The sequence below is a fragment of the Bombina bombina genome, chromosome 7, assembly GCF_027579735.1.
Source record: "Bombina bombina isolate aBomBom1 chromosome 7, aBomBom1.pri, whole genome shotgun sequence".
NCBI classification, from domain to species: domain Eukaryota; kingdom Metazoa; phylum Chordata; class Amphibia; order Anura; family Bombinatoridae; genus Bombina; species Bombina bombina.
Window position 1 is genome coordinate 491,694,044 of NC_069505.1, and position 19,796 is coordinate 491,713,839.

Consider the following 19,796-nt stretch of genomic DNA (forward strand, 5'->3'; position numbering starts at 1 on the left):
CTCACATGCAACCATCTTGTTTACCCCAAGATAAGACGCACCTATTCTCACATGCAACCATCTTATTTACCCCAAGATAAGACGCACCTATTCTCACATACAACCATCTTGTTTACCCCAAGATAAGACGCACCTATTCTCACATGCAACCATCTTGTTTACCCCAAGATAAGACGCACCTATTCTCACATGCAACCATCTTATTTACCCCAAGATAAGACGCACCTATTCTCACATGCAACCATCTTGTTTACCCCAAGATAAGACGCACCTATTCTCACGTACAACCATCTTGTTTACCACAAGATAAGACTCACCTATTCTCACATACAACCATCTTGTTTACCACAAGATAAGACTCACCTATTCTCACATACAACCATCTTGTTTACCCCAAGATAAGACGCACCTATTCTCACATACAACCATCTTGTTTACCCCAAGATAAGACTCACCTATTCTCACATACAACCATCTTGTTTACCACAAGATAAGACGCACCTATTCTCACATACAACCATCTTGTTTACCCCAAGATAAGACGCACCTATTCTCACATGCAACCATCTTGTTTACCCCAAGATAAATCGCACCTATTCTCACATGCAACCATCTTATTTACCCCAAGATAAGACGCACCTATTCTCACATGCAACCATCTTGTTTACCCCAAGATAAGACGCACCTATTCTCACGTACAACCATCTTGTTTACCACAAGATAAGACTCACCTATTCTCACATAAAACCATCTTGTTTACCCCAAGATAAGACGCACCTATTCTCACATACAACCATCTTGTTTACCCCAAGATAAGACGCACCTATTCTCACGTACAACCATCTTGTTTACCCCAAGATAAGACGCACCTATTCTCACATACAACTATCTTGTTTACCCCAAGATAAGACGCACCTATTCTCACGTACAACCATCTTGTTTACCCCAAGATAAGACGCACCTATTCTCACTTGCAACCATCTTGTTTACCCCAAGATAAGACGCACGGATTCTCACATGCAACCATCTTGTTTACCCCAAGATAAGACGCACCTATTCTCACATGCAACCATCTTGTTTACCCCAAGATAAGACGCACCTATTCTCACATGCAACCATCTTGTTTACCCCAAGATAAGATGCACCTTCTCTCACATGCAACCATCTTGTTTACCCCAAGATAAGACGCACCTATTCTCACATGCAACCATCTTGTTTACCCCAAGATAAGACACACGTATTCTCACATGCAACCATCTTGTTTACCCCAAGATAAGACTCACCTATTCTCACATGCAACCATCTTGTTTACCCCAAGATAAGACTCACCTATTCTCACATGCAACCATCTTGTTTACCCCAAGATAAGACTCACCTATTCTCACATGCAACCATCTTGTTTACCCCAGATAAGACACACCCATTCTCACATGCAACAATCTTGTTTACCCCAAGATAAGACTCACCTATTCTCACATACAACCATCTTGTTTACCCCAAGATAAGACTCACCGATTCTCACATGCAACTATCTTGTTTACCCCAAGATAAGACTCACCTATTCTCACATACAACCATCTTGTTTACCCCAAGATAAGACACACCTATTCTCACATGCAACCATCTTGTTTACCCCAAGATAAGACGCACTTATTCTCACATACAACCATCTTGTTTACCCCAAGATAAGACGCACCTATTCTCACATACAACCATCTTGTTTACCCCAAGATAAGACGCACCTATTCTCACATACAACCATCTTGTTTGCCCCAAGATAAGACACACGTATTCTCACATGCAACCATCTTGTTTACCCCAAGATAAGACGCACCTATTCTCACATACAACCATCTTGTTTACCCCAAGACGCACCTATTCTCACATGCAACCATCTTGTTTACCCCAAGATAAGACGCACTTATTCTCACATACAACCATCTTGTTTACCCCAAGATAAGACGCACCTATTCTCACATACAACCATCTTGTTTACCCCAAGATAAGACGCACCTATTCTCACATACAACCATCTTGTTTGCCCCAAGATAAGACACACGTATTCTCACATGCAACCATCTTGTTTACCCCAAGATAAGACGCACCTATTCTCACATACAACCATCTTGTTTACCCCAAGACGCACCTATTCTCACATGCAACCATCTTGTTTACCCCAAGACGCACCTATTCTCACATACAACCATCTTGTTTGCCCCAAGATAAGACACACGTATTCTCACATGCAACCATCTTGTTTACCCCAAGATAAGACGCACCTATTCTCACATACAACCATCTTGTTTACCCCAAGACGCACCTATTCTCACATGCAACCATCTTGTTTACCCCAAGATAAGACGCACTTATTCTCACATACAACCATCTTGTTTACCCCAAGATAAGACGCACCTATTCTCACATACAACCATCTTGTTTACCCCAAGATAAGACGCACCTATTCTCACATACAACCATCTTGTTTACCACAAGATAAGACGCACCTATTCTCACATACAACCATCTTGTTTACCCCAAGATAAGACGCACCTATTCTCACATGCAACCATCTTGTTTACCCCAAGATAAATCGCACCTATTCTCACATGCAACCATCTTATTTACCCCAAGATAAGACGCACCTATTCTCACATGCAACCATCTTGTTTACCCCAAGATAAGACGCACCTATTCTCACGTACAACCATCTTGTTTACCACAAGATAAGACTCACCTATTCTCACATAAAACCATCTTGTTTACCCCAAGATAAGACGCACCTATTCTCACATACAACCATCTTGTTTACCCCAAGATAAGACGCACCTATTCTCATGTACAACCATCTTATTTACCCCAAGATAAGACGCACCTATTCTCACATACAACTATCTTGTTTACCCCAAGATAAGACGCACCTATTCTCACGTACAACCATCTTGTTTACCCCAAGATAAGACGCACCTATTCTCACTTGCAACCATCTTGTTTACCCCAAGATAAGACGCACGGATTCTCACATGCAACCATCTTGTTTACCCCAAGATAAGACGCACCTATTCTCACATGCAACCATCTTGTTTACCCCAAGATAAGACGCACCTATTCTCACATGCAACCATCTTGTTTACCCCAAGATAAGATGCACCTTCTCTCACATGCAACCATCTTGTTTACCCCAAGATAAGACGCACCTATTCTCACATGCAACCATCTTGTTTACCCCAAGATAAGACACACGTATTCTCACATGCAACCATCTTGTTTACCCCAAGATAAGACTCACCTATTCTCACATGCAACCATCTTGTTTACCCCAAGATAAGACTCACCTATTCTCACATGCAACCATCTTGTTTACCCCAAGATAAGACACACCTATTCTCACATGCAACCATCTTGTTTACCCCAGATAAGACACACCCATTCTCACATGCAACAATCTTGTTTACCCCAAGATAAGACTCACCTATTCTCACATACAACCATCTTGTTTACCCCAAGATAAGACTCACCGATTCTCACATGCAACTATCTTGTTTACCCCAAGATAAGACTCACCTATTCTCACATACAACCATCTTGTTTACCCCAAGATAAGACACACCTATTCTCACATGCAACCATCTTGTTTACCCCAAGATAAGACGCACTTATTCTCACATACAACCATCTTGTTTACCCCAAGACAAGACGCACCTATTCTCACATACAACCATCTTGTTTACCCCAAGATAAGACGCACCTATTCTCACATACAACCATCTTGTTTGCCCCAAGATAAGACACACGTATTCTCACATGCAACCATCTTGTTTACCCCAAGATAAGACGCACCTATTCTCACATACAACCATCTTGTTTACCCCAAGACGCACCTATTCTCACATGCAACCATCTTGTTTACCCCAAGATAAGACGCACTTATTCTCACATACAACCATCTTGTTTACCCCAAGATAAGACGCACCTATTCTCACATACAACCATCTTGTTTACCCCAAGATAAGACGCACCTATTCTCACATACAACCATCTTGTTTGCCCCAAGATAAGACACACGTATTCTCACATGCAACCATCTTGTTTACCCCAAGATAAGACGCACCTATTCTCACATACAACCATCTTGTTTACCCCAAGACGCACCTATTCTCACATGCAACCATCTTGTTTACCCCAAGACGCACCTATTCTCACATGCAACCATCTTGTTTACCCCAAGACTCACCTATTCTCACATGCAACCATCTTGTTTACCCCAAGATAAGACGCACCTATTCTCACATGCAACCATCTTGTTTACCCCCAGATAAGAGGCACCTATTCTCACATACAACCATCTTGTGCACCCCAAGATAAGACGCACCTATTCTCACATACAACTATCTTGTTTACCCCAGATAAGACGCACCTATTCTCACATGCAACCATCTTGTTTACCCCAAAATAAGACGCACCTATTCTCACATACAACTATCTTGTATACCCCAGATAAGACGCACCTATTCTCACATGCAACCATCTTGTTTACCCCAAGATAAGACGCACCTATTCTCACATGCAACCATCTTGTTTACCCCAGATAAGACACACCTATTCTCACATGCAACCATCTTGTTTACCCCAAGATCAGACACACCTATTCTCACATACAACCATCTTGTTTACCCCAAGATAAGACGCACCTATTCTCACATACAACCATCTTGTTTACCCCAAGATAAGACTCACCTATTCTCACATACAACCATCTTGTTTACCCCAAGATAAGACGCACCTATTCTCACATACAACCATCTTGTTTACCCCAGATAAGACACACCTATTCTCACATACAACCATCTTGTTTACCCCAAGATAAGACGCACCTATTCTCACATACAACCATCTTGTTTACCCCCAGATAAGACGTACCTATTCTCACATACAACCATCTTGTTTACCCCCAGATAAGACGCACCTATTCTCACATACAACCATCTTGTTTACCCCAAGATAAGACGCACCTATTCTCACATGCAACCATCTTGTTTACCACAAGATAAGACGCACCTATTCTCACATACAACCATCTTGTTTACCCCAAGATAAGACGCACCTATTCTCACATGCAACCATCTTGTTTACCCCAAGATAAATCGCACCTATTCTCACATGCAACCATCTTATTTACCCCAAGATAAGACGCACCTATTCTCACATGCAACCATCTTGTTTACCCCAAGATAAGACGCACCTATTCTCACGTACAACCATCTTGTTTACCACAAGATAAGACTCACCTATTCTCACATAAAACCATCTTGTTTACCCCAAGATAAGACGCACCTATTCTCACATACAACCATCTTGTTTACCCCAAGATAAGACGCACCTATTCTCATGTACAACCATCTTGTTTACCCCAAGATAAGACGCACCTATTCTCACATACAACTATCTTGTTTACCCCAAGATAAGACGCACCTATTCTCACATACAACCATCTTGTTTACCCCAAGATAAGACGCACCTATTCTCACTTGCAACCATCTTGTTTACCCCATGATAAGACGCACCGATTCTCACATGCAACCATCTTGTTTACCCCAAGATAAGACGCACCTATTCTCACATGCAACCATCTTGTTTACCCCAAGATAAGACGCACCTATTCTCACATGCAACCATCTTGTTTACCCCAAGATAAGATGCACCTTCTCTCACATGCAACCATCTTGTTTACCCCAAGATAAGACGCACCTATTCTCACATGCAACCATCTTGTTTACCCCAAGATAAGACACACGTATTCTCACATGTAACCATCTTGTTTACCCCAAGATAAGACTCACCTATTCTCACATGCAACCATCTTGTTTACCCCAAGATAAGACTCACCTATTCTCACATGCAACCATCTTGTTTACCCCAAGATAAGACACACCTATTCTCACATGCAACCATCTTGTTTACCCCAGATAAGACACACCCATTCTCACATGCAACAATCTTGTTTACCCCAAGATAAGACTCACCTATTCTCACATACAACCATCTTGTTTACCCCAAGATAAGACTCACCGATTCTCACATGCAACTATCTTGTTTACCCCAAGATAAGACTCACCTATTCTCACATACAACCATCTTGTTTACCCCAAGATAAGACACACCTATTCTCACATGCAACCATCTTGTTTACCCCAAGATAAGACGCACTTATTCTCACATACAACCATCTTGTTTACCCCAAGACAAGACGCACCTATTCTCACATACAACCATCTTGTTTACCCCAAGATAAGACGCACCTATTCTCACATACAACCATCTTGTTTGCCCCAAGATAAGACACACGTATTCTCACATGCAACCATCTTGTTTACCCCAAGATAAGACGCACCTATTCTCACATACAACCATCTTGTTTACCCCAAGACGCACCTATTCTCACATGCAACCATCTTGTTTACCCCAAGATAAGACGCACTTATTCTCACATACAACCATCTTGTTTACCCCAAGATAAGACGCACCTATTCTCACATACAACCATCTTGTTTACCCCAAGATAAGACGCACCTATTCTCACATACAACCATCTTGTTTGCCCCAAGATAAGACACACGTATTCTCACATGCAACCATCTTGTTTACCCCAAGATAAGACGCACCTATTCTCACATACAACCATCTTGTTTACCCCAAGACGCACCTATTCTCACATGCAACCATCTTGTTTACCCCAAGACGCACCTATTCTCACATGCAACCATCTTGTTTACCCCAAGACTCACCTATTCTCACATGCAACCATCTTGTTTACCCCAAGATAAGACGCACCTATTCTCACATGCAACCATCTTGTTTACCCCCAGATAAGAGGCACCTATTCTCACATACAACCATCTTGTGCACCCCAAGATAAGACGCACCTATTCTCACATACAACTATCTTGTTTACCCCAGATAAGACGCACCTATTCTCACATGCAACCATCTTGTTTACCCCAAGATAAGACGCACCTATTCTCACATACAACCATCTTGTTTACCCCAGATAAGACGCACCTATTCTCACATGCAACCATCTTGTTTACCCCAAGATAAGACGCACCTATTCTCACATGCAACCATCTTGTTTACCCCAGATAAGACACACCTATTCTCACATGCAACCATCTTGTTTACCCCAAGATCAGACACACCTATTCTCACATACAACCATCTTGTTTACCCCAAGATAAGACGCACCTATTCTCACATACAACCATCTTGTTTACCCCAAGATAAGACTCACCTATTCTCACATACAACCATCTTGTTTACCCCAAGATAAGACGCACCTATTCTCACATACAACCATCTTGTTTACCCCAGATAAGACACACCTATTCTCACATACAACCATCTTGTTTACCCCAAGATAAGACGCACCTATTCTCACATACAACCATCTTGTTTACCCCCAGATAAGACGTACCTATTCTCACATACAACCATCTTGTTTACCCCCAGATAAGACGCACCTATTCTCACATACAACCATCTTGTTTACCCCAAGATAAGACGCACCTATTCTCACATACAACCATCTTGTTTACCCCCAGATAAGACGTACCTATTCTCACATACAACCATCTTGTTTACCCCCAGATAAGACGCACCTATTCTCACATACAACCATCTTGTTTACCCCAAGATAAGACGCACCTATTCTCACATACAACCATCTGGTTTACCCCAAGATAAGACTCACCTATTCTCACATGCAACCATCTTGTTTACCCCAAGATAAGACACACCTATTCTCACATGCAACCATCTTGTTTACACCAAGATAAGACACACCTATTCTCACATGCAACCATCTTGTTTACACCAAGATAAGACACACCTATTCTCACATGCAACCATCTCGCTTACACCAAGATAAGACGCACCTATTCTCACATGCAACCATCTTGTTTACCCCAAGATAAGACGCACCTATTCTCACATACAACCATCTTGTTTACCCCAAGATAAGACGCACCTATTCTCACATGCAACCATCTTGTTTACCCCAGATAAGACACACCTATTCTCACATGCAACCATCTTGTTTACCCCAAGATCAGACGCACCTATTCTCACATGCAACCATCTTGTTTACCCCAAGATAAGACGCACCTATTCTCACATACAACCATCTTGTTTACCCCCAGATAAGACGAACCTATTCTCACATGCAACCATCTTGTTTACCCCAAGATAAGACGCACCTATTCTCACATGCAAACATCTTGTTTACCCCAAGATAAGACGCACCTATTCTCACATACAACCATCTTGTTTACCCCAAGATAAGACGTACCTATTCTCACATACAACCATCTTGTTTACCCCAAGATCAGACTCACCTATTCTCACATGCAACCATCTTGTTTACCACAAGATAAGACGCACCTATTCTCACATGCAACCATCTTGTTTACCCCAAGATAAGACTCACCTATTCTCACATACAACCATCTTGTTTACCCCAAGATAAGACGCACCTATTCTCACATACAACCATCTTGTTTACCCCAAGATAAGACGCACCTATTCTCTCATACAACCATCTTGTTTACCCCAAGATAAGACTCACCTATTCTCACATACAACCATCTTGTTTACCCCAAGATAAGACGCACCTATTCTCACATGCAACCATCTTGTTTACCCCAAGATAAGACTCACCTATTCTCACATACAACCATCTTGTTTACCCCAAGATAAGACGCACCTATTCTCACATACAACCATCTTGTTTACCCCAAGATAAGACGCACCTATTCTCACGTACAACCATCTTGTTTACCCCAAGATAAGACGCACCTATTCTCACGTACAACCATCTTGTTTACCCCAAGATGCACCTATTCTCACATACAACCATCTTGTTTACCCCAAGATAAGACGCACCTATTCTCACATGCAACCATCTTGTTTACCCCAAGATAAGACGCACCTATTCTCACATACAACCATCTTGTTTACCTCAAGATAAGATGCACCTATTCTTACATGCAACCATCTTGTTTACCCCAGATAAGACGCACCTATTCTCACATGCAACCATCTTGCTTACACCAAGATAAGACGCACCTATTCTCACATGCAACCATCTCGCTTACACCAAGATAAGACGCACCTATTCTCACATACAACCATCTTGTTTACCCCAAGATAAGACTCACCTATTCTCACGTACAACCATCTTGTTTACCCCAAGATAAGACGCACCTATTCTCACATGCAACCATCTTGTTTACCCCAAGATAAGACTCACCTATTCTCACATACAACCATCTTGTTTACCCCAAGATAAGACGCACCTATTCTCACATACAACCATCTTGTTTACCTCAAGATAAGATGCACCTATTCTTACATGCAACCATCTTGTTTACCCCAGATAAGACGCACCTATTCTCACATGCAACCATCTCGCTTACACCAAGATAAGACGCACCTATTCTCACATACAACCATCTTGTTTACCCCAAGATAAGACTCACCTATTCTCACATACAACCATCTTGTTTACCCCAAGATAAGACGCACCTATTCTCACATGTAACCATCTTGTTTACCCCAAGATAAGACTCACCTATTCTCACATACAACCATCTTGTTTACCCCAAGATAAGACGCACCTATTCTCACATGCAACCATCTTGTTTACCCCAAGATAAGACGTACCTATTCTCACATACAACCATCTTGTTTACCCCAAGATAAGACGCACCTATTCTCACATGCAACCATCTTGTTTACCCCAAGATAAGACGCACCTATTCTCACATACAACCACCTTGTTTACCCCAAGATAAGACGCACCTATTCTCACATGCAACCATCTTGTTTACCCCAAGATAAGACGCACCTATTCTCACATACAACCATCTTGTTTACCCCAAGATAAGACACACCTATTCTCACATGCAACCATCTTGTTTACCCCAAGATAAGACGTACCTATTCTCACATACAACCATCTTGTTTACCCCAAGATAAGACGCACCTATTCTCACATGCAACCATCTTGTTTACCCCAAGATAAGACGCACCTATTCTCACATGCAACCATCTTGTTTACCCCAAGATAAGACGCACCTATTCTCACATGCAACCATCTTGTTTACCCCAAGATAAGACGCACCTATTCTCACATACAACCATCTTGTTTAGCCCAAGATAAGACACACCTATTCTCACATGCAACCATCTTGTTTACCCCAAGATAAGATGCACCTATTCTTACATGCAACCATCTTGTTTACCCCAAGATAAGTCACACCTATTCTCACATACAACCATCTTGTTTACACCAAGATAAGAAGCACCTATTCTCACGTACAACCATCTTGTTTACCTCAAGATAAGACGCACCTATTCTCACATACAACCATCTTGTTTACCCCAAGATAAGACACACCTATTCTCACATACAACCATCTTGTTTACCCCAGATAAGACGCACCTATTCTCACATGCAACCATCTCGTTTACACCAAGATAAGACACACCTATTCTCACATGCAACCATCTTGTTTACCCCAAGATAAGACGCACCTATTCTCACATGCAACCATCTTGTTTACACCAAGATAAGACACACCTATTCTCACATGCAACCATCTTGTTTACCCCAAGATAAGACTCACCTATTCTCACATGCAACCATCTCGTTTACACCAAGATAAGACACACCTATTATCACACGCAAACATCTTGTTTACCCCAAGATCAGACACACCTATTCTCACATGCAACCATCTCGTTTACACCAAGATAAGACGCACCTATTATCACACACAAACATCTTGTTTACCCCAAGATCAGACACACCTATTCTCACATGCAACCATGTCGTTTACACCAAGATAAGACGCTCCTTTTCTCACACACAACCATCTTGTTTACCCCAAGATGCACCTATTCTCACATACAACCATCTTGTTTACCCCAAGATAAGATGCACCTATTCTCACATATAACCATCTTGTTTACCCCAAGATAAGATGCACCTATTCTCACATACAACCATCTTGTTTACCCCAAGATAAGATGCACCTATTCTCACATACAACCATCTTGTTTACCCCAAGATAAGACGCACCTATTCTCACATACAACCATCTTGCCCCCCGCCCCAAGATAAGACACACCTATTCTCACATACAACCATCTTGCCCCCCGCCCCAAGATAAGACGCACCTATTCTCACATGCAACCATCTCGTTTACACCAAGATAAGACACACCTATTCTCACATGCAACCATCTCGTTTACACCAAGATAAGACGCACCTATTCTCACATACAACCATCTTGTTTACCCCAAGATAAGACTCACCTATTCTCACATACAACCATCTTGCCCCCCGCCCCAAGATAAGACGCACCTATTCTCACATACAACCATCTTGTTTACCCCAAGATAAGACGCACCTATTCTCACATGCAACCATCTCGTTTACCCCAAGATAAGACACACCTATTCTCACATGCAACCATCTCGTTTACACCAAGATAAGACACACCTATTCTCACATACAACCATCTTGTTTACCCCAAGATAAGACGCACCTATTCTCACATACAACCATCTTGCCCCCCGCCCCAAGATAAGACGCACCTATTCTCACATGCAACCATCTCGTTTACCCCCAGATAAGAGGCACCTATTCTCACATACAACCATCTTGTTTACCCCAAGATAAGACGCACCTATTCTCACATACAACCATCTTGTTTACCCCAAGATAAGACGCACCTATTCTCACATACAACCATCTTGTTTACCCCAAGATAAGACTCACCTATTCTCACATACAACCATCTTGCCCCCCGCCCCAAGATAAGACGCACCTATTCTCACATACAACCATCTTGTTTACCCCAAGATAAGACGCACCTATTCTCACATGCAACCATCTCGTTTACCCCAAGATAAGACACACCTATTCTCACATGCAACCATCTCGTTTACACCAAGATAAGACACACCTATTCTCACATACAACCATCTTGTTTACCCCAAGATAAGACGCACCTATTCTCACATACAACCATCTTGCCCCCCGCCCCAAGATAAGACGCACCTATTCTCACATGCAACCATCTCGTTTACCCCCAGATAAGAGGCACCTATTCTCACATACAACCATCTTGTTTACCCCAAGATAAGACGCACCTATTCTCACATACAACCATCTTGTTTACCCCAAGATAAGACGCACCTATTCTCACATACAACCATCTTGTTTACCCCAAGATAAGAGGCACCTATTCTCACATGCAACCATCAGACTCTCTTGACAAACCTTATTAGACCCAACTATCCACACCAATTGTCCTTGTCCCAAAGAACCTATCCTCTTATCTCCATAGAATCTTTTTCTTGTTTCTTCTGTTTTTATGTGTTTAATTTCCTTCCATTGTATTATTGGAATGTCTATCCCAATCATTCTAGCAACCATTTAAAAAAAAAAAATACATTTTTTTTTTATAAACTCAATGTCTTAGCACAGCCCCTCTTTTTCTAGCACTCTGAACGGGGAGGGTGAATTATATGGTGAGGGGGTGAGAGAGGTCAGATATAGGAAGGGATAATCATCAGCACACAATAGGCAGTGGAAAATCTGCTATTGTTTGTGGCATTAATGAGAAAAACAGCCGTTAGAATCTGATCGTAGGATATGACATAGCGGTAAAAAAATGTTTGCACTCGAATGCCTGGCACCTCCAGGGATCGGAGCAGAATGAAGAAACCTCTCACGGAGAAAGAAGACTCTAAAAATTGTTAATTTAAAATTGATGTGGGGGCTTTAATTACACACGTCCAAGGATGACCTTTAAGGGACATTCTTATGTAACAATTACATATATTAATTTGTTACATGCCATTTTGTATTAGTGACTTTACAATACTATGTATTTAACCTCCTCAGAGAGGTTAAACACATAGGTAAAGGCCATAACCGCAACCCTTGCAGCTGCTAAACAAGACACAGTTGGTGATTGCCAGGGTCATATGACTTCCACTCCTGATTGGCTGACTGTCCTGCCCATATCCTGCGCCACAACTTTGCCCAAACAAAGCAGCACTTTACCTATGTGTTTAACTCCTTTGCTGGAGATAAACATATAGCTATCTAGGCTCACCAGTGCAAACATTGCATTACTGTGCAAACAAAGACTGTGTGGAAAACCTGAAAGATAATCCTGTTTCACACAGCCTCGTTTGTCTATTTAATTGCCTGATTTACATCTGTCCATAGTTATCCTCAGCAGAAGAGAGAGATAAATAGAAAATGTATATTCAAACACACTGTCACCTATTACTTTATAGAAAATCGTTGGAATTTAGAAAGCCAACAATTTTTAGAGTTAAATTATAGGAAAAGGGGGACAATATAAATAATGAAAGTGAAATGTTAGCGCTCGAGTGAAAGTTTAGGGCACGCTAACATCTGGAGTTCGGATAGTGCTCAATCCCTCAAATTATGGACTTCTATGGGCCCACTACAAAACTCAGGTCGTGGCTTTTGTTATAGCGCAAACCCAAACGTGCACAATAAAAAAAGAAATAATGTTCTTCACAAAGTATTAAACTGTATTTTAAATGTAATATATATTAGGGATGCCTATTCGGATCTCTCTTGAGGATCTGATTGCGGAAGTAAGCAGCGGCTCGTGCCCTTCGGATATTTTTTTAACGGATTGATTCCAATTTCCTGTTGAAGTTCCCCACACTAAGATCTCTGCAAGCCCATCTTAGTGTGGGGATCTTTTACAAGAATCAAATCGGCTACGAAAATATCTGAAGAGCACAAGCTGCTACTTACTTCCGCAATCAGATCCTCAAGAGAGATCCGAATGCGCATCACTAATATATATGTATGTATACATACACACATATACATACACTCACACATACAGTACATACATACACACACATACACACACACATACATACACACATATACATACACTCACACATACAAACACACATACATACATAAATACACACATACATACACACATACATATATACATACATACAGTAAACTCAAAATTAAACTTTCATGATTCGGATAGGGCATGCAATTTTAAAGAACTTTTCAATTTTCTTTTATCATCAAATTTGCTTTGTTCAATTGGTATTCTTAGTTCAAAGCTAAACCTAGGTAAGCTCATATGCTAATTTCTACGCCCTTGAAGGCAGCCTCTTATCTCAGTGCATTTTATTAGCTTTTCACAGCTAGACAATGCTAGTTAATGTGTGCCATATAGATAATATTGTACTCACTCCCGTGGAGTTATTGATGAGTCAGCACTGAATGTTTAAAATGCTATTTTGTAAAAAGTACTAAGATAAGGCAGAGGCTTAGATACAAGGTAATCACAGAGGTAAAAAGTATATTACTATAACAGTGTTGATTATGCAAAACTGGGGACTGTGTAATAAAGGAATTATCTATCTTAAAAATAACATTTTTTAAGTAGACTGTCCCATTAACCATTGACCATGTAATATCCGATCTGTGCTATTCTTAGCGCGGGGTCAGTAGCACACCACTTGTAATCTAAACCAATATATTACAATATCATACTTCTTACTATCCCTTTAAATCTCTCTTCTCATTCCTGTACCTCTCTCTATGCACTGTGCACGTAGGCAGTTTAGGGCCAAATGCCTCTTTAAAGAGACACTGAACCCAAATTTTTTCTTTTGTGATTCAGATAGAGCATTACATTTTAAGCGACTTTCTAATTTACTCCTATTATCCAATTTTTTTCATTTTCTTGGTATCTTTATTTGCAAAGCAAGAATGTAAGTTTAGATGCCAACCCATTTTTGGTGAACAACCTGGGTTGTTCTTGCTGATTGGTTGATAAATGCACCCACCAATAAACAAGTGCTGTCCAGTGTTCTAAACCAAAAATTGGCCGGCTCCTTAGCTTAGATGCCTTCTTTTTCAAATAAAGATAGCAAGAGAACAAAGAAAAATTTATAATAGGCGTAAATTAGAAAGTTTCTTGAAATTGCATGCTCTATCTGAATCACAAAAGAAACAATTTGGGTTCAGTGTCCTTTTAAGGAACAATAGCAATGAAATGGGTAGCATAGCACTGCTGGAAGTTTGGAAATAACATATACAATGAGGAGGTAGGTACTTCATATGCAACTGAAAAGAACACTTTGGGCTGGTTGCAGTTTTTTGGTGCATTAATGAGTTAGGGTACAGTAGGACCATCCAAAACTTACTTAGAAATACCATATCACCTTACACTTCATTTCTGCAGGGCAGATTCATTAGTAAGGTCCTAGGCTACACATTAAAGGGGGGGAGGTGATTATACTTTGGATAATTAATGATTGTTAATGTGACAGATGTTTGGACCAGCTGTGGAATGCGTCAGGGAAGTGTAAGGAACGGGGGAGTTGACACAGAGAAGGGGATTCCTGGTTTTGGCTGGTACCTCTCTCTCTCACCACTCCCTCATCCTTCATATTCACATCACTTAACTTTTCTACAACAGGAAGTGTTCCTGGAGAAAAGTGATGGTATCATGGAAATGTTGAGTTAGTAATGAGCTTGTCTAATTCTTTTAAACATTATACGGGAGGAGGACGACGACACAGTATAAGCAGGTCCAGTTTAAGTCTCTGATGGATCAACTGTGATTCCCCCCTCCTCCTGTAGCGCTCCCCCCTTCTCTCCACTAGGCTCCCACACCCTCTGACGCAGATCCAAATCTCCAAAAAAGGCAGCCAGCGGGCTGAAATTTGTTGGAAACTTTGACTTCTGGAGAGGGAGAGATGGGGGAAGGCAGATTTTAAAGCTGGATAAAGAAAATGGTGGAGAAAGAAGAGGGGATGATGCAGAGAAGAAAATATGGGGGTGAAATCAAGAGAAGTTGGGGTGGTGGAATGAGGCAAATAGAATAAGTTTATATGATGCTATTGCCAAGTGGTCTGCAATATACATAGCAATTCTAGGGGATATATGAACACCTAAGAAGGCAACTACCTATTACCTTCTCTAATGGTCAGGTTCTCCAGTGGACAGAAAGTGGGCATGAGAACATGGGGTAATAAAGGCTTACATGGAGGGTGACAGGGACAGGAAAATGTGTTGGTGACATGAAAAGGTGGCTATAGTGAGTTGTAGGAAAAAGGTAGTCATGAAATTAAAGAACTAGTACCGGAAATGACTGTATAGCCCCTGTAAATATATATAAAATATATATGTGCATTTGTGTCTGCCAATGCGTTCATAGTAAAGTGTTTTGGGCTAGGTACTGGGTATAGAGAGAGTCAAAGTTTAGTTATTGTCCTGTGCCACCATCTTTGATTGCGCCATTTGGGAGGAAAAAAAAGAGTGATAATGGTGAGATGCGAGTAGATAGTGAGATTTGAGTATAAGGAGAAAAAAAATCAGTGATGGAGATGGAGAAAAGGAGTCATACAGAAAAGGGGAAGTGTAACTGGTTGTAGTGACTATGACCCTATCTCAGCTATGAGATGTCCTACACCTGACCCATCATGTTGTCCTATCTGGGCACTTCCTTTCACAGGTAGTAGAAAGGTTGGGGGAGCATGCAATAAAACCCGATTAATACCACATTACCCTAATAGAAAGTAAATGCCTAGCATATCACAAACAGTGACAGGAAGTTGATTCTCTTTTTTTGTTTTGTCCATTCAAATACATGGGTTAATGTATGTGCCAACCAAAAACGCACTGCCCTCTTTCACTGTATTATTTCTCTCTATTAATGTAACAATTTTTCCCATTATTTTTCCATTGCTTCTAATCTTCTTCTTTCGTACATTCTATTTTCTTGCTTTATTCTGGCACCCCCTTTCTCTCATATACCACCCCATGTCCATAAAAATATGTTAATCACCATTCAAATATTTTAATACAATTATACCATTGTCAATTGCTTTATCTATATCTTTACCACAACCTTTATCTATACATGCCTCTCTATACATTATTGACACCTTACAGTTTCTAGAAGAATTATCAAGATGTCATTGTCTTGGCTTCTTCTTGTATTTTTTCTCCATTCAGTCTCCTTTCTGTATTTCTCAGGGCCCAAACAACATATCATAGATAATTCCTTCTCAACTTCCATTCTCATCTAGTAATGTATCTGTAAGGAAGAATTATAAAGCAAGTTTAGTTACCGCTATATCTTTCTTTAATATTCCAACCCCAGCAGCGTATAAACCCCTAACACATCCCTAACTTTCACCACCTCTTATTCAACTTTTTCCTTATCTTATCTGTCACTTATAATTTGTATGATGATAATGTTCCAACTTACTAGAAAACATTCATATAACCCTGAACTAAAGAAAGCATACATCTAACCAATGCCTGTTTTTTTGTCTCGTCCTCAACAGGATATGACTTTCCTGCTGTTCTACAGTGGTTTGCTGAAAGGGTTGATCTGATAATCCTACTCTTCGATGCCCACAAGTTGGAGATATCTGATGAGTTTTCTGAAGCCATCAGAGCCCTAAAGGGCAATGAGGACAAAATCCGTGTTGTCCTCAACAAGGCAGATATGGTGGAGACCCAGCAACTTATGCGAGTCTACGGAGCTCTAATGTGGTCATTAGGAAAAGTGTTTAACACACCTGAGGTCTTGAGGGTCTACATTGGCTCCTTCTGGTCAGAACCACTTATGATTCCAGACAATAGACGTCTCTTCGAGCTAGAAGAACATGACCTATTTCAGGACATTCAGAATCTACCTAGACACTCTGCTCTACGCAAGCTCAATGACCTGGTCAAAAGGGCTCGACTTGTTAGAGTAAGTAACTCAAGAAAAAAAAAAGCAAGAGTATTAATTGATGTTATATGTTTATGGGCTGAATAAATGCTAGGACTAAACTGATTAAAAGACAGTGACATGTTCATGGCCTCAGTCTCTAGTAGGACCAAAGTGTACTAATGGCAGTGACATCTTTATGGGTTCATTCTTTGCTAGGACCAAATTGTACTGACAGTGACATGTTCATAGGCTCAGTCCCTGCTAGGGCAAAAGTGTACTAATGACAGTAACATGTTTATTATTATAATATATTATAAGCGCCAACAGATTCCGTAGCACTGCCCATGGGTACAAGGATAAAAGAACAACGGAGAAACAATACAATAAAAGACAAAATTTTACAGACAAATACAGTGGGAATTGAGGGCCCTATTTCTGTGGGAATTTATAATCTAGACATGGGCTCAATCCCTGCTAGGGCAAAAGTGTATAATTGACTGTGACATGTTTATGTGCTCAGTCCCTGCCAGGGCAAAAGTGTGTTAATGACAGTGACATGTTTATGGGTTCAGCTCCGATTAGGACCAAGGTGTACTAATGACAGTGACATGTTTATGAGCTCAATCCCTGCTAGGACTAAACTATACTAATGACAGTGACATGTTTATGTGCTCAGTCCCTGCTAGAACTAAAGTGTACTAATGACAGTGACATGTTTGTGTGATCAGTCCCTGCTAGGACTAAAGTGCACTACTGACAGTGACATTTTTATGAGCTCAATCCCTGCTAGGACTAAAGCGTACTAATGACAGTGACATGTTTGTGTGCTCAGTCCCTGCTAGGACTAAAGTGCACTAATGACAGTGACTTGTTTATGGGCTCAATCCCTGTTAGGGCAAAAGTGTACTAATGACAGTGACATGTTTATGGGTTCAGCTCCGATTAGGACCAACGTGTACTAATGACAGTGACAAGTTTAAGGCTCAGTCACTCTTAGGACCAAAGTACACTGATAAGAGTGACATGTTTATAGGCTCGGTCCCTGTTAGGACCAAAGTGCACTAATAACAGTGTCATATTTATGTACTCAGTCCTTGCTAGGACCAAAGTGTACAACTGTCGGTAGCATGTTTGCGTATAGGATACAGATATAAATCTCTTTCCTGGTGGGGAGGTTATATATACAGACCCTCACAGAGTGCGAGTATATAAACACACAGCAGGGAGCAGTCAGTAGGATGTTAGATTTCAGATCTCATTGCTGGAATAAATAATATTCCTTGTCGGAGAGATGCAGGATGTTATAAATTCACTGCTTCCTCAGATCTATTTATATTAGGATATTGTTTCCTATTTATTTTAAATGTTTTACTGAATCTAAAACTATCAGTACAACACTTTCATTACAACCCTATAAATTTTTTACATATTTACTGTATTTTCTATGGAACAAATTAGCTTCAGCATTGGGGCACATATACATAGCCGCTGCTCACAAACAATAAGTGTCTCTGTAGTTCAAGTCCTGTTCCTTGTTCTGATCATTGACAGCTGGGCTGAAGAAAAAATGGTGTATGTCCCCTAGCCAACACATTCCTGACTGTTTGCTCATCCACAAGAGGAGAGAGAATAGAGTGAGACAGAGGTAAAGCAGCTGTATGGTTTAGGGTGTTAAGTGATGTTTGATATGGGGAAGGGATGACCCTGTAGACTGGCATTTGGTATGGGGAGGGGGTGCTCCTGTAGTCTGGTGTTTAGTTGACTGTATGAGGTGTTACAGACAAACACTGTTGAGGACTTCCCTAATGCATAGGATAAGCATAAGGCTTCCCTATGAACTAATTAAGTGTACACTTTATTAGATTTTGATGGCAAATAACAACCGTAGGCACAAGTGCTTTCCAAATTTCCGTGTTTCTATATATGAGAAAGTGGTGCCCTTGTAGACTTGTGTTTGGTATGAGGGAGGTGGTGCCCCTGTAG

At 40.8% G+C, this 19,796-nt stretch overlaps 1 protein-coding gene across 1 annotated transcript in view; it reads left to right on the top strand.

Annotated features, from left to right (window-relative positions):
- The window catches only part of EHD2 (EH domain containing 2), a 99,102-nt gene that overhangs the window by 42,440 nt on the left and 36,866 nt on the right, over positions 1-19,796 (top strand). The window contains exon 3 of the mRNA XM_053721634.1: positions 17,440-17,852. Coding sequence (XP_053577609.1) covers positions 17,440-17,852 — 413 coding nt within the window. The remainder of the gene's footprint in view (positions 1-17,439; positions 17,853-19,796) is intronic.